The 25021-nt window shown below is 37.1% G+C and overlaps 1 protein-coding gene across 1 annotated transcript in view; it reads left to right on the plus strand.

The window, feature by feature from the left end:
* auh (AU RNA binding methylglutaconyl-CoA hydratase) overlaps positions 1–25021 on the plus strand; it is a 95548-nt gene that overhangs the window by 46354 nt on the left and 24173 nt on the right. The window contains exon 6 of the mRNA XM_088909925.1: positions 8445–8501. Within this exon, the coding sequence (XP_088766051.1) occupies positions 8445–8501 (57 nt within the window). The remainder of the gene's footprint in view (positions 1–8444; positions 8502–25021) is intronic.

Genomic DNA, 25021 nt, shown 5'->3' on the forward strand with positions numbered 1-25021 from the left:
GCAATACATTAACTTTAAGTTCAGAGTGTAAGATCAGCATTCGTTTGGGTATCCCTTTGAGGTAAAGTAATTGCTTGAGGTATGTGACCAACTGTTGTGTCACCAAACTTTGCGTGTAATCAATTAAGATGCATAGCTGCATCCACTTTGAGTTCCTCCCTGGTCTTAAGATATTGTCTTTTTTTTCTTTAGCATGTAAATTTCATGTTCAGTTGAATTAAATGTAGTGATTGACTTGGCCAGCCTAAGATTTTCTGCCTTTACATTGGCTGTAACATTTTCTTCAATACAAAGATGAGCAAAAAGAGGATTGGAACAAAGTTTTATGTAAAGCATGAGACCAAGATACATTTTACAAAGAGATGGAAAGGTTACAATTGAGAAAGAAAGGAACTGCAGAAACTTCAAAGACCGCCACCTTATATGTAAAACATGGTCTGAACATAAATGACCACCTCTGGAATTGTTGAATCCATATCTATGGTCACCTAAAACTACCAGGTTAAATTCAGAATGTTTTTATTATATCAGATGTTTGCATTAATGTACCCCAAAATAAAAAGCATATTATATTTAGCTTTTGTGTTAATTTCGTGATCCCAAATATAAAGTACTTAACTATAGTATGAAGCAAAAACAATAGTCCCAATACTTTGTAAGGGCACTGTTTATATGTTTCTTTGAGAATTATCTGCATTTATTTTGTAATCAATCTTACTAGCCACTAGATATGAAAATAATCTATTGATCATGATCAGTGCATCTACCTCATGCACAAGATTATACTTATAAATCTGTTTATTATATATGTGTTCTAAGTATATCCTGTGTGCTTTCATATTTAGGAATAGATTTGTTTACCGACTATTTTAATTCCGTCCTGTCTACAAAACTGAGTTACCTGTTTTGTAAAACCATATGCAATAAAAAACGATTCTGAAACTTTTTGTTAATACAGAACATGTACAAACGTTTATGTACATTGGTATATGTTCAGTCTTGATGTTTTATATTTTAAAAAATTTAGGCCATTGTGAATAAACATTTTTCATGGCTGACTCAGGCAAAATGTGCTAAACAGGGTAAAGTCCATTTCTAAAATTATTTTTAATAATTGCTGTCAAATGTTTATCACAGCCTAGTTTCACATACTGCAATTTACTGTTATTTCCTGCGCTTCCACTTTTCACAAGGATTTATCTGCTGTGATAATGTGATGTCACTGACTAATTTCTTTAGTTCTTTATATTTTTATCTTTCCTTCTGTGTGTGTGACTTTGTGTGTGTTTTTGGTAATTTACTTTGATATCTGTGATTACGTGAGGTGAACTGTGAGTTGCTGGCATTTCAAAAAAAGAAAATGACTGTCAGCTAAATTTAAGGCGTAACTGCAAGAAACATGCATACATATGTCAATATGAACTTCAAAGGATGTTTTGCAAATGAACTTTTTTGCAAAATGGAGCTTTTTTATCTTTTTGCAGAAAGCGTCAATATTTATGCTTTTGTTAGAGATGTGGTAAGAAGGCGTTACTATTGCTACCGTTGAGTGCTTTAAAATCAGTTTTGCTCTTTGGTCATAGACTGTAATAGCGTTTACAATTTCTCTGTGAGGCCATAAAGAAAAGTGGCAGCATAGGCTTATCTGAGAGTGCAAAGTAATTGTAACAGGCAACATCAAAGTGAAACATATGAGGTGCCGTTTAGGCCCCTGGCGCCCGGCCCTGCACATTCTGCATTGACAGAAGAACACTCATCGCAGGGGTCATAGCCGATGACAATGAAGCTATTGCTTCTGGTGTGGCTAAGATGTTATTTATTAATTAAAGCTACGGCTTGGCTTAGTGCTTGTTGCGGTTGAGGTTAATTTCTTTCCTCCATCTTGGAGCACAGCAGAAAATGAGAAAACTTGTTTATAAATTTTCACAGCCAATCACCAATCACCAGCCAATCCAATTGTGCCATTTAGACGGACCATCTACATTGGCCATAATTTGTAATGGGCAGTGTGGTGGCACTGGGGCTAAGGATCTGCGCCTGTGGCTGGAAGATTGCCGGTTCAAATCCCGCAGCCAGCAGAGGAATCCTACTCCATTGGGCACCTGAGCAAGGCCCTTAACTACAACTGCTCCAGGTGCGCCGTATAAATGGCCGACCCTGCGCTCTGACCCCAAGCTTCTCTGTCCCTGTCTGTGTACCTGTGTGTCTCAGAGAGAGCAAGCTGGGGTATGTGAAAAGACAAATTCCTAATGCAAGAAATTGTATGCGGCCAATAAAGTGATCTTATTCACATCTCACATACACATAAAATGCTCTCACACTCTCCATTTTTCCTATCGCATACATACACAAACACTTTCACATTCATTAGTTTTACATCTCGCATACACATAAAATCCACTCACATTCACTACTTTTTCTCTCAGGTTCACATTGTGAAGGAGTGTTTTATGTGTACAGTATGTGTGAGGTAAAAGTAGTGAATGCAAGAGCGTTTTATGTGTATGTGTGAGGTAAAACTAGTGAATGTGAGAGCTTTTTGTGTGTATATGAGAGGTAAGATTTAGAGGGAGAGCATTTTATACTGTATATTAATGTGAGAGGTAAAATGGAGAGTGTGAGAGCATATTGTGTGTATGCGAGAGCAATGTTTGTGTGTATGAGAGGTAAAGTTTGAATAATGGCCTAAACAGCACCTCAGAAACATGAGGTTGCTCTTTTTCAAATCTTCTTGTTCCTATTTTCATGCCGTACCTGTCACTAAATATATCTGTGCTGAAGTTGAGCTTGGAGAGGTAGGTCTAAGAGGGTTGTCAGGAACGTGTCAGTCAGTAGTAAATCCAGTACACATGCCGCCTTTTTTTTTGATGTAGCATAATGTTATGCCTCACTCAAGACATTCATAACAGTTTTAAACAGATTGAGAACATCAAGCTTTCCATTGTTTCTGTGCAGTAGTCCCAAAATATAGGAGAGGTGAATGTCTGTATCTTCCATCTGTTTCGTTATGTTCCGTGTTCTTTTTGATTCTCTGTGCTGTTTGTCCTCTGATATTTGTCATTATACGTTGTGATTGGTAGGAAGTGTACAAGATTGTGTAGGACAAACTTATTGTTCTAATAATTGTCCAAGATATAAAAGTCGCAGACATAGTAAAAAGAATTATAGGATGAAATCTGACAAACATTTGCTGAGAGTAAGTTCATTAGGAAAGGTTTGAAATTTGTACAGACAGTATGACAAATGTAAAACAAAAGCCAACATAGAAGTATGGAATTTCTTGAATAAATAACCTTTCTACAGTGCTACCTTTTGTTTAGTTAGCTGCTAAAAGAAAGTCTGTTTTATTGAGCAGAGTAGCATAAAACTGTATTGTATTGTGCGTCATGAACCTACACATTGGATACGTTAAAACTTAACATAATGTTAAAGTTTTGAAATTCAAAAACTGAATTTTAATATATACAATTATTTATTCTGAAAAAAATATGAAACAATCTAGTTGTAAATATGCAATAGCCTTGTTATCCAATATTAAATAGTTCGTATAGCAGGAATGCCAAACTTAATTTGCTTTGGTGGGTCAGAATCGATTTAAATGCATTTCAAGAAGGCGCACAGAGCATAAATTATCTAAATAGTAGGTTTACCAAGATTATTTATTTGTAGTGTTTTTGATTCATTTTTTTATTGTACAACAGAGTACATTCCTTTAAAATACAATTAGTAATCATTGCATCTTCACTAAATGTTAGTTTTGCAACTTAACTCATTACACTCTAAGTGTGGGATATTGTTTAGCATTAGTACTCTTTTACAATATTCTTACTGTGATTATTATACCCTAGTTAAATAATAAAATGATAAGCCTTTATTCATTAAGATTAGACTACTATAACACCTTCCTTACTGATTTATTTATTAAGATACTAAATCATTTTGATTATGTCCAGATATCCATGTGCTACTCAGCTTCAGCATGCAACTCCTGTGTATTGGCTCCTTGTAAAGTTTTGAGTAGATTTTAAGGTTGATCTGCTTATACATGAGACATAGAATTGTCTAGTCGCAGGTTACCTTAGTTTCTGTCCTTGGATCAAATCTCCCTAGTTCTAGACTGAAGAAATTTTGTTCCTTTAACCTGTCTTTATAAGACAATTGTCTGACACCAAAAATCGTTCTTAGTCCTTTTTTAACCTTTTTTGTGCTGTGGTGACTACGCGTGAACACAATATTCTAAATGAGGTCAGGTCATAACATTGGTAAACTTAAGCATAAAGTCCTTTGATTTATATTCCACACTTTTTGCTGAATATCCAAGCATCGTCTTACTGTTTTATTCTTTTGCCACATTGTCTTGATGAGAACACAGAGAAAGTTTTATAAATTTAAATAAATTGATTTTTTCTTAATTCATTTTCCATTGTTATGGCACAGTTGGGTGCTGCAGGCAGCAATGGAGAAATAACGGGCTGAAACCCAGCTGATGAAGCTGTGTTGCAGCTGTGGAGGATGTCCTCAGGTTTTTGGTGCTGGTCGGAGATTAAAGAATATAGCTCGCCGAAAGCAGCCAAAGGTACATTGAGGAAGTGCTGGCTGACTGGGAGCACTGCTAGTAGGCGGCTGCAATCTGGTCTGGTAGCCAGTAAGGAGAGAGAAGCGCTCCAACATTAGAAGCAGCTTTATAGAGTGGATTTCTACAAGGAGAGTTTAGAGAGAGCAGAAGCTCAAAACTTGGTCAGGTGCGCTGACAAACACCGTGGTGCAGTTTTCTGAGCCGTATTCCCCTTCGTAGCTCAGTGATGGAGTGCTTCTTTGGTGGTGTCTAAGAAGTAAATAGAGGGCCTGAATTGGATTGATTAATTGGTAGATTGGATGCCAGATTGGTATGCAGGTGGTTTAATTGTAAGGCGCCCAACCAAGTTCTCAGACCCATAAGAGGGCTGTGATCACTCATGGAAATGTCACGGTCCCCCAGGACAACTGAAGACTGGGAGCCTTAATGGGTGCCCACCAGGCACCAGACAAGGCTTTTGGGGAAACCAGACTTGAAATCTGTGGATCATCAGCGGCATGTGAAGATCCCAAGCAAGCTCTCGGATCCGCTTCTTTGGTTCATTGGTTCATGCCTCCCTCCTTAAATGCTATTCTGGATCTGGCAGGAGTCCAGAATTCGCTGTGGCCTAAGTTCTTCAGAGTGGTCCACAGGAGGAGTATCCTGAGTTGATGGTTGCCAGTGTGGGTTTTAGTAGGGACACATGGAACATAGAGGGAACTCTGCACCCCAAGGCCCAAGGCAGTAGGTGCCAGCTTTCCTATGCTCAGTTACCTCATATGGGCCAATTTCCACGATGGCAGTTGAAGGCAGAAGTGTTTTATGGAGAGCCAAACCCACTGTGCTGACCTCAGGGGTGGTTCCTCCCTCAGGTGTTGGTGCCTTGTCCTGATGTTAGGTGGCTCTACAGAGATTTGTCTAGACCTGTGAAAGAATTGACGAAGATATACCAGGAGAATTTAGCTCACAGGAGGATGCAGAGACGTGGTACCTCAGGATATGTCTCCAAATCCTGATTGACCTGCTCCTTTTGGCCATCTGTCTCGGGGTGGTAACCTGAGGAGAGATTGATTCAAATTTCCAGTTTCTGACAGAAGGCCCACCTGAATTTAGAGACAAACTGGGGTCCACAGTCAGAAACCAGTTATAAAATCAGCAGAAATGTGTTGCTAGCGTTGGTTTTGGAATGTCCATCTGGGGTTGTGTGGGAATCCCTGGCCCTACTACAGAGCGGTCATGTCACCACATAAGCTTCTACATCCGTCCTCAAGGATGGCCACCACAAATAATGGCAGATATGCTCCAGGTTTTTATGATCCATAAACACCATAAATGGGTGTTGTGCTCCCTTGAGCAGGTGTCTCCACTCTTCAAAGGCCAACTTAAACTCCAACCTCATAATTACACTCTGCCAGGAACAGATTCCAGGAGAAGTAGGAGTACAGTTGGAGCTTCATTTCATCACCATTTCAGCTTCTCAAAGGCTTTTTATGCTTTGGGGGTCCACCTTCCTTGGTCAGGCCCCTTCATGGTTAGACTAGTGATGGGAGCCACAACCACAGTGAAGTTTAAAATTAATTTTCAAATTAAGTTTGAAAACCCCACAAAGCACTGGATTTGTTTCACAAAGATGGCAAAGGGCCAGTACTATCCTGCTGCGGCCTTTCCAGGGTCCATCCGAAAGCTCCAGGAAGGCCACCTCTGAAGGACTTGCATTTCTCCAGTTTTGTGTAGTGAAGGTGTTGCTTTACATGCTCCAGGCTGTTCTAGGAGAATATGTTGTCGACTTACACCACCATGAAGTCTACTATTAGGTCCCAGAAGATGTCATTCATAGTTTTGCACAGGCTGTAGGGCATCACTAAGTATTAAAAATGAAGGCTATCTTCCACTCATCCCCTTCTCTTATTCAGGTGAGGTTATAGGCCCCTCTCAGGTCAATCTTCGTGAAGATCATTGCATGACTGGCCTTCTTCAAGAGCGATGGGATGAAGGGCAGTGGGTACCAGTTCCCCCTTGTGATTTTATTTAGTTCTGTGCAGTCAATATAGGAACGAATCCATCCTTTTTAGAGACAAAGAAGAAGCTGGCCCATGCCGGTGACAGGGAAGGGCAGATGAAGCCCATCTTGAGATTTTCTACAATATATTCCTTTATCGTCCTGGTACTCAGGTACTGAGTGGGGGAAAAGGTGACCCCGAGGTGGTGTGATGCCAGGCAAGAGGTCTACAGGACAGTCGTTGTCCTGGTTTGACGAGAGTATGTGAGCCTGCTGGTAGCTAAAACATTCCAGTAATTCTGGTAGGCTGGTAGAAATTGGGGAAGACTGGGGCCCAAGACCCGCACTGCCGCTACTTGGAAAGGAATGTCATGGTCTCCCGGATCAAATGAGGACTGGGAAATGCCCCAGTTTGGAAGCGACACCCACAGTTTAGAATCACCCTTCTGATATGTATCGTGTATCATACTTCTGATTCCTACTGTATGTAGATAGCTGGTCTAAATTTGCTAAATTCTCCTATGTTTGTGTCATTTACAGTGCAGTCTGTACGTATTTGGACAGTGACACAATTTTTGTTGTTTTGGCTCTGTACTCCAGCACGTTGGATTTGAAATGAAACAATGACTGAGGTTAAAGTGCAGAATGTCAGCTTTAATTCGAGGGTATTTATGTCTATATTGGGTGAACCATATAGGAATCACAGCCCTTTTTATACATAGTCCTCCCATTTTAGGGGACCAAAAGTAATTGGACACATTAACATAATCTTAAATAGAATTTGGCCTTCGGAATCAGAGAATACGTTCATTAAAGTCACAAGTCTGCAAAACTGGTGACTGACTGCCCCTGAAATACAAGCTGAGCTCAATGCAGCTAGAAGTACAGTGGATTCAACATTAACTGTTCAGAGGAGGTTGCGTGAAGCTGGCCTCAAAGGTCCAGTATCTGTGTTTTTTGGCCCAGGCAAGTCTCTTCCTCTTATTCTGCACTCTTAACAATGGTTTCTTTGCAGCAATTATTCCTGGTAGGCCAGCTTCACGTGATATTTTATCTACTGTACCTTACGGTCTGTTATTTTAAAAGCAGTGTTGGAATGATTGAAGAATTTTTTAGGGAAGATTTAGTCTCATAAGATGTTGATCCATTTTGTCTTCACTCATATGGGCCTGTTGTCTAGTTAAATATCCCAAAGTCTGTTGCCTGATTATCTTTCCTAATGCTTCAGCTGTCCAAAAACACTTCAACAAATATTCTCTTTCTCAGCAGCCAGAATGGCTCTCCAAGATTAAGGACAATACAAATAACCAGCCTGCACTTTTATAACTAGACCCACTACCCAGCAATATTTGACATGCCTTTGGATTGCTAAAATAAAAAATGACACACAAAAATGTCAACAATAAATAAGATGAGTTTTGATATCAAGAGCTGCCTGAATTAAATTCCCATTGGCTGAACAGTCATAGCAGAGCTTTGTCTCACACAGTTCTTAAAATGTTTTGACTCTTCCAGCGATGGAGGAATTCATGGTCATCAGAGTATAAAAGTTTTATGGTACAGGGGCTCAGCTGCTAAAGTAATTAAAATTCTGCTGGGATAGTTATTCTTTGAACAACCAGGTTTGTTATGTTATGTAGTCCCATTGCTAATACTATCGTTATGGAGAAAGGCCCCCTATGTATTTCATTGGCACACTACAGTATTTTCCATTATGCATACAGTATATTAAACATTGATGTTACATTACTAGTCTAATACTTTTTGATAGCTCATGTTGATTATTTTAATTGTTGTCTGGGTTCGTTTTTTAAATTGCATTGTCAAATTTCATGTCATCCATACTTTACAATTAACACTTTCCAATATTTTTTTTTCCTTTCCTTACAGCCAGTACTGCTAAAATGGGATTAGTTGAGACCAAATTAGCCATCATCCCTGGAGCAGGTAAGATACTCTGTGAAACAAGATGGGGATGGGTAGAAAATTTTGAAGATGTCATTGAAAGAAAAGATGGAATTGTCCCACACTTGCCATTCAGAATGCTTTAATCAGTTGTTTTTGTGTAGGGTGTTTTTCTGTCTGTCTAAGGCATAGTCTCAGGGGTTATGATGGCTTTTTGAGATCATGTAGTCACTATATATTATGGTTATGAATCTTTTACTGTACACTCAGTGCCAGGGAAATAGAACCGTCTTACAACTTATATTTCCACCATATATCATATATCAAGTCAAAGTTAGCAGCTGTTTTCAACCATGATCCTCAAAATATCCATAAATATATGCAAATATATATTCAATATATTGAATTACTGTAAGTATTGGATTCTATATTAGAAGCATGTGCTAACTTCTCCTTTCATCATACAATTGAACTTGGCAGCAGATTATTTCACCTAATGAAAAACAGTGACCAAGTGATTGAACCTTGGTATGCCCCTTACTCAATGCTAGCCAGGGCACTCTTAGACTTTTTGAGTGCTGTGTCGTGTGACTTGATGTCCCAAAGTTTAGTGTCATTCTTTAACATTGCCTATTTAAATAAATGCTGTAGAATAGCATCTTCCACTTTTTTATATCAGCAGATATTCTGGGTATTTCAAAGGAATTTTATGTTCTCTTCGGTAGAAAATGCATGTCAAAGTTATTATATCTGGCAGAGGTGGCCATCTCTAGTTCTGGAGAGTGCAGCAGGTCTTATGGTCTCATAATCATAATTTAATAATGACCTGGGGCAAATGTGAGCTTTGAGCAATTTACTAAGTTATTTGGTTAGGAATGGCCAAATGTGGCACTTATGAAGTAGAGGATGTTGGTATTTTCATTTCATATTATTGGTAAACTGTCACGTAACTAAACATATCACCAGCCTAAGTACTCAAAAATTGATGATTTAGGGGTCCCCCAAAACACCTTCTGGATTGTAGCTTTCCAGTACCTGAGTTGTCCATCCCTGATATATAGGAACTCTATAACTATGGATACACAGATGCAATGCCATTGAAAAAAAATCTGTTGTTTAGGGGCGTGGATGAAATAGTTTTATTTGTGTTTGTACTATAGTGTGGCAGTTTACAGGCAGTGACTTTAGAGTTACTTTGAGGTATTTTTCCAAGATAAAGCATCTTCCTGTCAAAGTATTAAAGAATTGTCGTGCAAAGTATTAACATTAATGTTATGGTCCTTTGAAATCACCGAGATAGTGCAGTGCTATCGATTCATTGTTTGGAGAGCTCTGCTAGTAATGTTTACATTTTTATACTGCATGTGAACCTCATCTTTTTAAACAAGCTGAAACATTTTGAATCTGAAGCTACATACTGGCATCTGATTATATTTTCTGTCATAACACCTTTCAAGGTCTTGGTTTGCATGGAAGTGACACATTCAGAGGTCTGTGCAATACCACTTTGTTTTGGCTTTTAATCCTGATTAATGTTGACATTTAATGGGAATAATAATTTGCTTGATCAGACCATTTAAATTATTTTCAGTAATGAAAAATTTCAAGTTAACCACACTTTTGTAATTAACTTGAAATGCTTTGCTCTTCAGGTATTGAGAAGAGCTAAGTCAAATGAATTTTATGTGTCTGTATGCTAGATTTCATGTCCTCGTTTTTCTTCTCTGCTCTGAGAGTCCTTGCTTCTTACATACCTAAAATACTGTTGTTTATCTTCTTTTCTCTTGTCTTCACTATATAATTCAGCAAAAGGTCAGTCATAAGTGTGCAAGGTGTGGTGCCAGCCAGTATAGGAGCTTTCAATGAACCACTTGGGAAACAGCAAAATCGGGAAGGGGTCACTAGATAGTCACTGCTGGTGTTGTGTAAATAAACTGACTTGTCCAAAAGCAGCACTATTGGAAAATGACACTGTAGCTCACTCTACCTGGGTAGCATGTACACGAAGACAGAAATGAGCTCAGGGTATGTCAGTTAGGACAAGGTCTGGTCTGTTGCTTAAAATATATCCTTTTTGAACCTTCCTTTTTGTGGAATATCCTGCCATAACATGGCTGCAGCCTTAATGTTGGCTGGCTTTGCCCATGTAATACATTGACAAGTTGTTGCTTTGAATTAAACTAAGGCACACCTTATTTTACTGCTGCTCTGAACAATGTTAGGGGTGTCTATTGATTTGAGTTGCATGGTAGGTTGTAACATGATTGTCTTATAATATTCTTGTAAATGACCTAATCTTATTATATTTCTAGAATTCAGAAACAACCTGAGCATTAGTCAAATGTGAGTACGTAACAATGCGTTATATAAGATGTTCCATATTTGTTGGATTTATAACATACTGATGGAAAAAAGACCATTGCACTTGGACCTCCACATTGAAGTTGGCAAGGTGTTATAAATCATGGTCTCCCTGATTGTGGCCTGTCATTGACAGGCTGTTAGGAATTGTTGGCATCCCAGACAGCAAGCCCCTGTGTGCTACCTCTAACATACCATTGGCACAAAGGTTTTGTTCTCTTAATAAACAGAGAATATGCAAGCCACTAAGGGGACTTCCAGATTGACAAAAATGACATCTAAAACATGTATTCAGTATCTACAATTCCTATATTTTTCAAGAAGCACACATGCATGGTGATAGATTTCTTTTAATAGCTGATATCTGTACATGTGCATATGCTAATGTGGAGAAAATGGGTTCTTTAATATAAGGTTAAGTTCCACCTTTCTGCAATATGTATTTTGAGTTGGTGGTATCTGTGAGATTACTGCCTAAGACTTAAGTTATTTATTTACATTGCTCGAGGAAACTGTGGTTAAGAAATTTAATTATAGATGTAAAAATAGTGTAACCTTTTCTATACATGCAGGCCTGTGGGTGTTTAGAACACCTAATTTGTGCTTGTATGAGTTGCTTTATTAGTTAAATGAAAAGGAATGAATACTGTATATGAGTAATATCTCCATAAAGGCACCCTCTTTAGTTTAACCATTTTTTCTCAATTTTTTTGTTCCTGCCATCAGATCTGAATTGTCATTTCTTAATTTACTAAACAAATAATGTTACTGATATAAAAAAACTTAAAACTGATATACACTATATTATCACATGTGAATGATGACTTATTCATTTATTAAAGTTTTCAGGTTGTTTTTGTGTATTAAATTTTACAATTTTTTTTTAAAAAGGGGTGAGGTGTTCTTCTGAGCATGGTAAATGTTGTTAAAGATGGATTGAACAATATTGTGAAAAACATTAGCAGAAAGGAAATGTCTTTGTGACTATCTGAAGAAACGAGATAGGTTCATCATGTGTTGACTAAAGTCTAAAGACCTCAGAGTGGTTCCCCGATCTCCATTGCAGAGCACTGGCATGGCCTCTGTGTTCCAAAATCTCAGACCATGTAGTTTTCAGCTTTGAGGATGCCAGAGCGATTAGGTTATCAAGTCTAACCCAAGCAGTAGTGGGGACTACCAGGCAGGGATTGCATAGATGTTCTTCTGGAACACTTAAGAGTGTACTGCAGAGTTTGTGTGTTCGCTGAATGTGATTATAGGAAGAAGAGGGCATTTTGAACTGATTTTAAAATGAGTATGCTTATCCACTGTTGAAGAACAGGGTACTTATGAATTGTCTGTTATTAAAGTATGTTATTTTAGTTTAACTATTAAATCTATTATCCACAGCAATAATATTTTAAGGAATAAATTACTCTGCATACAGCAACATATTGCATACAGCAACAAGGTTTGTGTGATACTATTGACATTAAATGAGGTGAAGTAGAAAAAAGGTATTTTAGGTACTTTGGTACTTATTACAGAACGTTCCTCCAGTACACAATATTGTTTGTATTACATTTGTGTTAAGTGTGGTGTTACCCTTAACAAAATATGAAGCTTTCCTATCCATTTATTGTTTAATAAAAATGTACAAGTTGTAATTGTTTCAGTGGATATTTGTAGGTTTAATATTGTTAACGGTGATAGTAATATTTGTGGAAAAAATATTTTTAAAACGTCACTACAGAAGGAAGTTTTTTTTAACTACAAAACTCAAACTCGGTTATCAAGAACATTGTTTCCTTAGGGAGAGAAATAGGTCACCAGATGCTATGGTGGTCTGGGGTTTAGTGATGTGATTGTTGAATTGACGCCAAAGAATGTTTAATAAAAGAAACTTGCTAGACAGATTAGCTCATTCTAAAAATAATGTTAAAACATAGACTTCAGGCAGAAGTCTCAAGCAAAATCTTCATTAAGAAAAAATATTTTTCACAGGAAACCAGAGTGACTTTGAGAAACTATTTTCATGTCTCAAACCTTTTAAGTTGAAATGATAGTAACTTTTTAAAAACTAGTCTGGTGATTCTTATGAGGATGTTTGGTAAAGAAGGTTTTAGATTATGACTTCCTTATGTTTGACGTACCTTTAAACTGTGACATAATAGTGCTGAGTAAGGAAGAAAAAAGGGTTTGTTTTATAGTCTATATATTTGTTCTTTAATCTGATCTTCGGACAACGGTAAAAAAATTAAGACTGATTTTGACTAATTATAGCAATTTGTTCAGTACAGAGGTGTTTCAAAAAGTAAAATCAGTTCACAGAACTGTTTTTAATCATAACATACCTGTACATAGTCCTCCTGTTTTACAATGTACTGATTTCAGAGACTCGGTATTTCTTGAAAAAATCCCATTAGAAGGTTTTAGGTTATTGTGTGTGCCACAGTTGCACTGCTGAACATTATGATCACTTTGACCTTACAGGACTACAAGGGAGCAAAGAGGTGAAGATCAGACAGGGTAGTGTCCAGTTGGTAGGAGGTATGTGGTGAAGGTTCAAAGTGCAGTCTCAAAGAACTGAAAGTGTAACACTGTGAGCACTGTGTGTTATTGGATGATTGTTGATTGCTGTAGTAATCTTGTGCTAGACTTGTACTGTTTTGTTTGAATGACACAGTTGACTTCAGAATTGTTCCCAAAACCACTTAGTCCAACACAGTAATACCTTCTTCTCTAGTTGGGACTAATGCATACACATGTAAATTGACACTTTTTACACTTCTGACAAACCACACTATATGATGGAATGTAATTTAAACCATACTGTAGGTTGAACTGTAGTTCTTGTGGATGGTCTTAAATGTTCTGTGGAAATGTACCATGTTTATCAATATTAATTCATATTAAATGCAACTAACACTGTTTGAATGCACAATCTAGGCCTTCATCACTGTGGCACTTGCTTTTTTCCCTGATCTATTTTTCACTTGACACCCTTAGACTACTTACTTTGGGGATCATAGCTACTCAGAGTGATAAAGCCTAGTGAAGGTCTTATTGTGTGTTGGATGATCCCATCCAAATCCTGCTCCGCTGTTTCTTTCACATATCAGCAAATTATGTTACTGTGATAATGTGAAAAATGACGGCGAACACATCACCGCAGTCTCAACACTGCCAGAGTCTTTCAGTCCCTCTCTAGGAACCTAGCTCTTCCTTGTTGTTCCTTTCTTGAGGTGGAATGAACACTCCTCTTCCTTCTTGGCTGCTCTTCACTTGTTTTGACACAGCTCACTAGATCTTCTCACTGTCTCTTTCCTGTATCTTTGCCGTATTAAACCAAACGAACTCCTTGTTGCCCAACTCTGTCTTTGCTTAAATAACCACTCAAACTGAACTCCTAATCAAGCACCAGATTTTCACTAAAGACCACTAACTCTTCCCAATATCTGCCATTCATGGCTGACCCTGTTTGGCCCGGGACACATCTCTGGAAACATTACTCTGGACTCTGCCTTTAAGACTTTTCTCTCAAGTGATGCTACCTAGTCAAATGATGCTCCAATTCCCCAGGTGCTAATTTCTCCAGTCAGGCTTGGTTCAGCTGACCAACCTTGTTCCTCATCAGCACACTTTATCCCCATTGATCCTGGCAAACAACTACCACACAGCCTTCCTGTCCAGAACCTGTGAAGACCATCAGTATAGCTACGCTGTGTATTTGCTAAGAGTCCAGCATTCATGACAGCCCAGTTTGTTACTAGGAAAAGCTTTCGTACAGAGCTCTCACTCTCCGTCCTTCAGGCTGGAGCCTAGTTGCAAACTAAAGCCCTTTTTCTCCCAACTGGTCGTATAAGTTGCTTAATTATCTCAGAAGCATGGCTGTTGCCATGCAGAGCCTATCCCAACTGCTCCCTTACCTCACCTGGAATCTTACTCCCTCTGAGTGCTACTTATTCAAACCAGCTGTGCCTCATTCTGCATGCTCTTGCAATTAACAGGAGGGCATTTTGGCTCAAGGCCACACCACTGTGCAAGGGTTTTGAGCCAACATGGTGGAATTCTAACAAAGGCACCTCTCATTACCTCATAGAAACCCACAATTATGTTTGTTTTTTCTTAATATTTTCAACCTGGGTGTTCAGGTTGATAACATTTTACCATTATGTCTTTCATAGTTTAATGTAAAAGATGACTTAAGGCAGAGTAAAATAATATTGCCTTCAAAGTATGAGAAATAATTACACAATGCTGCACAATTGTCAAGTTTTGTATGTGACTACCATATTACTTTAATTTTTTCATGTCTTTTATTAGTATACTGTATATACCATAAGCATATCATAAATGATATAATTTGATGCTTTTATTTGTTGATGCTTCATCATTCTGTATTTCAAGTAGAAATTGAAAAAAAAACTGCTTAAAGAGAAATGGCAAAAATAAATAATCAAGAATGGTTTGATTTTTTTTCTGGTTACAGTACATGGAACTTAAATAGGCTTCTCTCTCTTCTAACGCCCGTTGTTGTCAGTTTCTCTCTCCTGGATGAAAAGTGGGTCATTTGCTTTTTGGCACTTGCCCACACTTCAGAGGTTTATTCAAAGAGCACATCTCCTAGAAATAGAGTGATGCAACATCAGCAGAAGCCATATTTTATTTGTCATACATTATTTCCAGTGCTCTGGATGCAGTTCATCCACTGGCCTGTTATTAAATGTAATTCATCTATGGCATGGCTGAGAAGCAAATTTCTATATCCGTCAATAGTTTGTGTATTTCAGAGAGTTCAGACACCATCCTCATACATAACCAGTTTACTGTACTTAATTTATTATGAAAGTTCTTATTATCTTGTGTTTGACAGATGTAGATATGCTTATTGGAAATGTGTTAGATAATCCAAATATTGAAGCACTGAAACCAAACTGAAAACCCTCCTATTTAAAGAAGTAATCTTTTTAGCATATTTTTGGAAACGATTTTTTTTTGATAAAGGGTAAATCCCAGCTTATGTAATTCAATAAGTATCTTTAAGTGTCAGTTTATCTATGAAAATATTGCAGAAGGTCTAAATAATTTCACCTTTTGTAATTATTTCAGTACATTATTATTTCCCCTTTAAAGCTTAAACTAACTTAGTAGTCTTTTGTTACAAACTAAATGCACTTCACAACTTTTTTTACAAAAAATGATATATAAGAAAAAGAGGAAAATCTGTTTTTTCTAAAACATCTCTTGAATTAAATCTAATATTGTTCAGAATGTTTAGAAACAGAAAATTCTTTGTGACACTTGTTATATGAGACAAATACATCACATCTTGAGTGAAGTGTTCTTTGTGAGTATCTTGTTATTTAAGGTTCAGTGTGTTTTCCCAGTATTGTTTTGTCTAAAGCAGTGGTTCTCAAACTTTTTGGACCAAGTACCACCCCTAATCCAACCAAAGCATCCAAGTGCCACCTACAAGTCATCATCTCATAAGAACCCCAGAAATTCTCAATGACCAACATGAGCGCGTGTGCACACACACTCACACATACATATAATAAATATTATAATATTAAACTTTGTTTGATATAAAAAAATGTGGCTTCTCAAAGTGTTTTACAGAAAAAAAACAACAACAAATAAAAATAAAAAAGCACCATTTCAGTGAGAGGGGTGAGCCTGTTTAGTCGAGCAAAGCAGTTGTGAATTAATTTTTCGAGCCTTGATTTTCGAGCCATTTTCTTGACGGCAAAGGTCTCGCGGTGGATGTTGCAATGCATCTATTAATTTCTGGAGCAATCTCTCTAATTTGTGCAACTACACCGCTGTGTCGGCTTGTCATTGCTCTAGCACCGTCTGTACAAACTCCGACACATTTTATCCAGTCGATGCCATTCTCTTCGATAAATTCATTCAGAAGCTGAAATACGTGCTCTCCTGTAGTTCCTATGGGTAGCGGCTTACAGAACAGAAAGTTCTCACAGGACGTACCCTCAAACTCGTATCTAACGTAAACAAACAGATTGGCCAAATCGACTACAGACTCATCTAATTGCAGTGAAAAACATCTGCTCATCTTAACGCGCTCTGTCAGCGTACTTTTGATATAATCCTTCATTTCAGTAATTCTATGAATGACTGTGTCTTTCAGGGGGGGCAGCAGGTCGAGCTGTTCAGCAGCTTTATCTCCACACATAATAGTGTGGGGCTTACCTGCTTTAGCAATCCGCAAGCTTGCATTTTTCCATGTTTCATGTTTTATTTCATGCGCATGGGAGAGAAACACAGAGACGCTCGGTGTATTTTTCTCAAATTAACTTAGAACAGTACTTAAATATTTTTCTGTTATTTTTCACGCTTTCCTGTGCTCACAAGATTACCAGCGTTCGTAGCACGCATTTCTGTGCATTCCTGTGTTTACAATGTTGGCATTGTTCCAAAATCACGCACATTCTCCTACCTCCCTATTTGCTGGAGATACAGTAGCTTTTTTTAAATACAATTGGTCACTTGCGTCCGTAGCACGCATTCCTATAGAGTGGTATAAAATTACAGAGTATCTCTTGTGTCCACTGAAGTATTAGCGCGCACTGTATCGTAGTACGTAGGCTGCATATTCAACACGTATAAAAATACAAAATATGAAAACCCGTCCCGATTTTTCAGCACACACAACACAGTTCCAGGGTCATTTGGCGTACCACCTGGCGGCACGCCGCGTACCACTGCAGGTACGCGTACCACAGTTTGAGAACCACTGGTCTAAAGCTTTACATTTTAAGTGATGGGATTAAAAAATGGGAGGAAACCATGTACAGATTTTAAGATGTAGAAATTTGTTTCCACAAATGGTCAATCTGATTTTAGCTACTTGAGTTTGTTACAGTGGTTCTTGAAAATTTAAGTCTGATTCTAAATATATTTTTATATTGATTTTTGATTAAAATGTAAGAGTCTCCCTTTAAAGTTCATTTAAAGGTCCCTTCATTACCAGAAAACCTCAGTGTCTGGCTTGGATGGTAAAATCAAGATATTTTTAAGAACGTAAGAACGTTTCGGCCGTGGAGCCTTCTTCAGGTATGAGGGCTCCACGACCGAAATGTTGTTTCCTTTCTTTCAGCATGGAATAAACCCGATACCAGTTCCATTTCATGTTTAGGATCACTTTTAAAGCTTGCATGATACTTGAAGTGCGAATAGTATTTGTGTATATATGTCAAGCAAAGATTTATCCATGAAGACCAAGCAGCATTCATAATAACTCGAGGATAAAATTATATAATGGTATAGATCAAAAGGGTATAAAAGTTTTCAAATGCCCTTCATATCTTATTGAGCATGGCTACATAAATCATTAAGAAATCGCGTAGATCAAGCTATCCCTCCAAGTTGAGCATCCAGTATTGACTTTAAAAAAAGCTACGTTCAGTGGCATAGATGGGAGAAAATAGCCATGATCAGTAATATACCAGTCACTCTTCTAAACCGGCCACTATAGCATAGGGTAAAACCTATCAGTAAGGACTGGAAAACTTGTCAAGACTGATGGAAACATAGATGGAGCAAATCTATAGCATACGGTAACTTAGTTAAAAACCTGCTTCAGTCCTAAAGGTGGGACAGAAAGTGAATGCCCTTGAACAGACCAGTTAAGGTTCTAAGTTAAACCCCATTAAGAATCTGTGGAAAGACTTGTAAACTGTGAACAGCCTGAGGTCGGGTGTTCAAATCCAGCTATCGCCACGAGTTTTCTTTTAACAAATAAACATTTCTTTGAAAAACTAAAATAGAAATAGCAAAATAGCAATATTATGGACACTCTATTGACTTTTTTATATTTCTGAATATCACAACATGTTCAAATCTAAGTCATTTATTAATAACAATTCCAATGAAATTGAAATGAAATGTCTTCCAATGAAAGACAGGTTTCTTTTGCCCAAGACAGTTAGGGGACAGTAGAAACTCGCCGCACCCGGACTTTTAAATTAACTCAATCAACCTTAATAGCCTTGCAAATGAGCTCACACTGTTGGATATATACTCGACGCTCCAGAGATGTCACATTTTACTGTACATGTCGAACCGGTTGCTTTCTATTGCAGATGTTCTTCCGCGGAGACTTTTTTCCTCATAGCACTTTACACTTAGTTTAAACTACTGAGTGACAAAGGTTTAATACAGGTGGATAGCCGCCCACGTACAGCATGCGTAGTCTGCAAAGGAACAAGTAATAGGTTTATTCCATGCTGAAAAGAGAAGAAAGACAACACAACGTTTCGGCCATTTCAGGCTGCGCTGTTCTGCTTCCTATGGTGATATACGGGTTTTTCGCACGAAGCCATATTGAGCAGTATTTCTCGCATTGTGAATATGTGTACACAGCGGTCCCCCCGGGTTCCAGTTAGTGCGTAATTACGCATCGATGAAAAACCGGAGGTTTAAAAAAAGATTTAGCTCACTGATAGTTTTATGTGGAGGCCGTGAAGATTTTCACATGTAGCAGTCTTTAAAATGCATTTGGTTTGAAGGCTTTCTGTGTTTCCCTTCCAAAGATATGGACAGAAGAATATTCGAGCGTGGTAAAAAAATGGCTTAAAAATGACATAGTGAAGGCTGTGAAAACAGCCACATGTACTTTGTACACATAGCATGTGTTTTCATAACTCTAGGAGGTTTCGTGAAAACGCTACAGGCGTGCCAATTGTAATCTTTTTTATTTTTAAATACATTTTAGAAAAGTGTCATTTATACAAAAAAGTTGCAGTTAATACCACTCGATATTAATATATTAATAGAGATAAGTTCTCTATTAAAGCTCAGATCAAAGATCAAGCACAGATCAAACAGCAAGATCTCACACGAGTTTATTAGTGAAAAGACCATGGGCATTTTTCCTCCCCCCTACATTCTTAGAGTGGAATAGAATTTATTATTAGCACAATTTATTACAGTGCTAAATTTAATATCATTGATTACTAATAGTTTATGCTAACACCTAACTTTCTTAATTAGATGTATTTAAAACAATGAACTAAGTGTAACATAGCATTCAGAAATACAATCGAGAATAGTTTTGTGGTGTATGAATAGATTAAACTTTTCTAAAATGTACAACAAAATCAAAGACGATTAAAATCTGTAATCTTTCCACCTGTAATGTCATTAGAAAATACAGTAAGTTCCTGCTTTGTCTAAAAATGGTATCAAAAAGTAGTCTGAGTGCTGAGAAACCTGTGCTTAATGATAATCAAGGGACTTAGGAGTCAAAGAAAATGATCTACGTTGTTTAATTTTAAACACTAAGTTATGAATGCAGACGCAATTGGTGCTTTACGGCCATTGTGCAATACTGAGCTCCATGCTTCCTCCCTCTCCCGGTGCTGCCTCCCCCTCTGATGCAGCGCAGTGGGCAGCACGCTGTTTTCAGACCCTGTGATTGAGGAAAAAATGACCTGCTGATCTGTTCTACATACCAGGAAGACAACAGAATATGATTTTTTCTGTTCGAAACTTGTATTTTAAACGTTTAATTAAGACGTAAAAGCCTTACAGCTTACACAGAGATTTTAAGCTGATCAGGAGGAAGAAAAATCACCTGTTTTTCACACATAAAAGTGGTTATTAACTATCGAAACCTGTTTTTATAGCTTTTAAAGTCGTACAATGTCTAAGCAGGAACATATCATTCATTATATCTTGTTTTTGCTTTATTTTTTAAGAATTAAAAAAACAACCTAATTTTAAAGACCTCTACTTGTGAAAGTTTTCTCAGCCTGTAGATAAAACTATATACACAATACTGCTGACAGCAGGAACATTTCTATTCTTTACTCAGCAGCTTATTAAAAACAGCAGCCATGGTGTTCAAACCGTTTTTTGTCACAGAAGAGTGACACAGCTTCTCTCTGTGAATGTTTTTCCGTGTTTACAAAGAAAGTGGAATACAGTAATACTACCTGCTATATAGATACATATTTTTAGATCCTTAAATTAATATAATTATTAATTTCTTTAGATACGTGATTCCCTACTATATTCCCTATTATAAAACGGATAATTCCGGTCCTGAAATCTGATTCTCTGATATACGCACACCCCAGAATTTTGACAAAGAATGTGTGTGATAAAGAAATTTTAAAGACTACTTCTTAGCGTAAATAAAAAAGCTTGGATTCTCATGTATCTGATACACATATCTTTTTCTGCTGTCTTGGTTGCGCTCTTGAGGATATTTTGAGCTCTCGTTGAATGATAAGTGTCGCATGGTTTAAATCATTTTCATTTTTAGAAATTATTAAACGCTCCCACAGCGAAAAAGAAAATGCCTGACGAACTAGGGATTGGATAGTTTTTCAGTGCTTGTACGATCGATGGAAATGTTCAATGATTAAATGTTCAATATATAATGATTATCATGCTGTAATGCACAGTTTAAATTTAAAAGTCTAAAGAGTATACAACTTAATTTCTTAATTGAATAAAGATTGTCCCTCAGCAGTGATCGGGATTCGAAACCGTATGTTTTCTGGTGACAGCTCAAATGCTGTACAGGAGAGGTTAAGCTTTATTAGCTCCGCCTGCCGGTTTTACAAGGTGTTTCCGGATACTATTAACATAATCTAATTTGCATACAGTAAATTGCGGTATAATGCGACACGCCCACCGCGTGTACGGCAGCATACCCCGCTTGTTTTGAGATGCTGCATCTATATATAAACGTGCAGTAATATGGTCATAAGGAGCACGTAAAAATGTTTCCGAAATAACCACATGTAAGACTTTGATGCTTAAAATATTTAGAGAGAAATGGAATACTGGTGTGTATTTTTTCTTTAAACTACCAATACCAGCCATATACAATACAGTTTACATAATATGTTTATGTTCCTAAATATAATGAACAAGTGTAACTCTCTTTGACATTTTTACTTATTTCACTTCTTTAAGTCATGTGGAGGCCATTTTTGTCCATAGCAGCATTGATAATGTCACATGTTTGGTCTTTTGGATAAGAAGTATAACTTCCTTTGTCTTTCTTTTGTGTATTTTGAACTGATGCGTGCTCTGTGTATGCATTGGGAGCACTTTCGTCAGACTCGGACACTTTCAGTTGTCTACTGACTTCTATTAGTTGCTTGCTAGTATTGTTCCATCTTTTAACTTGCCTAAATGACATGTCCAAAAGGTGATTTATTGTGATGGTGATTTTATGAATGAAATGAAAAAAGCCATCATGTTGCTTTAAGAGAAAGATGTGAACTATTTATGAATAATTCACGATTAAGTTAGATTTTTATTTTTTTGATTACAGTGACTCATTTTTTTTATTTTGAGGCTTAGTGGGTGTAAATCAGGACAGCTGACATGACAATAGTACATATTTTCCAAGGACTGCTAAAGCATGATGTGCCACAAAAAGTACTTGTCATCTTGTTCCAGGCAGTCTGAAATCTCTTTTTTTAAGTGCACATTATGTTGTGCTACTGACCTCTTTTCAGACATTTAACATATAGCTCTATGAAAACATACATTCAACTAACAGGCTTTTCTAATCATTTATTAAACCAGGTAAGTCAATTGAGAATGTATTCACATTTGTAATGACAATCTGTAGTATACATAGTTTAAATACATAATGATCCAAATAGACAGCAAAGGTGGAAGGGGGATAGGTGTTCAATTATAAATCAAAAAGAGTCATAAGAAGTTAATGTAGATGGATCAAGGGTCTTAGAATCTGCATGGATCAGACTTACATAAACATTGGGAAATAACATTCAGGAACTTCCAGCTTTCCTCACATATACAGTACTAATAGGTATGTGTGTAGTTGAAGTAATAGACCTGGCTAATGGCTACTAATTTTTTCACAACACCTACTAGAAAGGGTTGTATTGGTCTAATGCAGGGGTTCTTAACCTTTTTGAGAGTGCAACCCTTTATTCATCTATATTCCAGATTAATTCTTATCAAATTCCTCTTAGTTCACCATTTCTGTTCCTTGCAAAATATAAACTCTTCCTTTCTTATTCCCTGGAACCCATGGCATACTCAACTGCACTCTCCAATCCATAGCTGGTCTTTCCTTCACTGGAAGATGCTGTACATGTTCCCTTTGTCCTCTAAAACATATTGGCATGCCTACTTAACCACTGGTACCCAGTTTCCAAAATATAATCAGCACCTATCTACTACTCTATAGTAGAGCTTAGACACAGACCTAACCCTATGCACCTGACTGCAGATATACTCTGATAGGTGCTCTTGAGGACCTTTCAGTTATGCACAGGGCCAATCAGATGAAACCCTTTTTATGAGGAAAATCAGCCAATTAATGTAGGTGTGTAGCCTAATAAGGTTGGTTTACAGATTCACTCCTCTTTTACATGTAGGTTTCTCTGTCTATCAGGAGGGGCTGGGGATGAGGTAAGGGTATTTAAACTAGCACTTATGGTGTATCAAGTTAGTCTTGTCATGATCTTTGTAAGATAACTGTTCTTTGTATGGTTATTTTTACATTTTTGTTGAATATTTTTTGTCTTACTTTTTTAAATACTTTTTCTGCACAAGAATGCTTAGTAAACACATACTTTTTTCAAGCCAATTTTATGACTTCCAGGTATGGACCTATTGCCTTTTTGTTTAGTCATACTGTAAATGGTTAATGGATGATTTAAATTAATTAAAAAATAATCGTATTGTTACAAAATAAGGAGTCTGAAAAAGAGCAGTTGAATAAAATATAAGTGACAAAATTGTGTAAAATGTTCACACTGTGGGTCTGGTTTTTATAATTAAGTTTAACATCTTTTCCTATTAATGTCTAAACCCTAATATCTGCCATGTCAGAGGATATGTATGCCTTTGTGAAACATGACTCATTCTCTCTGAACTACAGGAAAGTGATTTATTGTTTATGGATTACACCTGTTGCTTAATTGCGAGGCACTGGATTTGCATCTATTTTCTCCATTATTTTTCCAGCAACCACTCACACTAAACTTCTAGGCATTTTAACCCCTTCTTACTTTAGAATTAAGCCTTCATAAACTTTCTGAATCATTAAACACTTTATTACAGTCTTTTGCACTACTTTTAATCTAAATAAATTGCAGTTAGAACCTACCAGTCTGTACTTGGCAACACCAGTGTAACTTATTGTAAGGCAGATGTCCTAATACAAAAACACAAAATCTCTAGTATAAACATGTTGAATGCCCTGCTATGGTGTTCTATGGAGGGCCAGTCTGTCTGCAGGTTTTCCAGGTTTCTCTAAAGGACCAGCATGTCAGGAGATGGGGAAAGCTGTTAAACTGGTCCATTTAAGCCATACTCACTCCTGCCCTCCAGGACAGGGTTTTGGGACCTCTGTCCTAGAAGATTTCTCATATAAAGACCAAACAAAATGTGCACATAGCACCTATTGTGGTATTTGGTGATTAAAATAATGCTGTACTTTCATACAGTGACTATTTTATGTGTGATATACAGTATATTGTACAATAGTTGCAAATACACATTAATTATAAAATAGGGAATATTAATCAACTCTTCCTGCTAGAGCTTGCTGATGAAGTAATAACCAGACCCCATGATTAAACAGATGTTTATTTTACAACACATAATACACCCAGTGTTTTACTACTATTATTTACAGATATTCACAATTCTGTGGGTTCCAGAGTACTACCTTCAATATAGAAAACACAGATCCTGGCCAGGACTAAATCACTCTTTAAAGCATATGCTACATGAATGGAAACCTATTTCCCTATTCCAAAAGAATGCATCACTAAACAAGGAGAGATTTAGCTTTAGGATTCTACAAATAAATGAGACAAACCATCCCTTTACTTAAAGCTTACTTAACAAATTAAGCTCATGGTGAAAAAGGTTTGGAAAGGGGCTTTCTGTTTTAGTCCTCGGTGTATTATTGTTTCAGATGTTACAGTTTACAGGTAAGTTGTGCATATTCTTAATGGTCAAAACAAAAACCAATCAGGTAATAGTTTAGTTTAGGTATCTGTTGATTATATTAATAATGTTATAAACAGTTAATAAGTATTATATACCCCCAAACACCTTAAAAAACAATCTGTAATCTGTGTAAGATTAAAAAGGTGTGTTGATGAGGAACAGGTAGATAAAGCCATGCTGAAAAGTTGAAGACAAAATGCACCATGGTGCCTTGTTCAGGCATGAGGGAGGAAGAGACAGTG

Source organism: Atractosteus spatula, chromosome 3 (assembly GCF_055471065.1).
Source record: "Atractosteus spatula isolate fAtrSpa1 chromosome 3, fAtrSpa1.hap1, whole genome shotgun sequence".
Lineage (NCBI taxonomy): Eukaryota > Metazoa > Chordata > Actinopteri > Semionotiformes > Lepisosteidae > Atractosteus > Atractosteus spatula.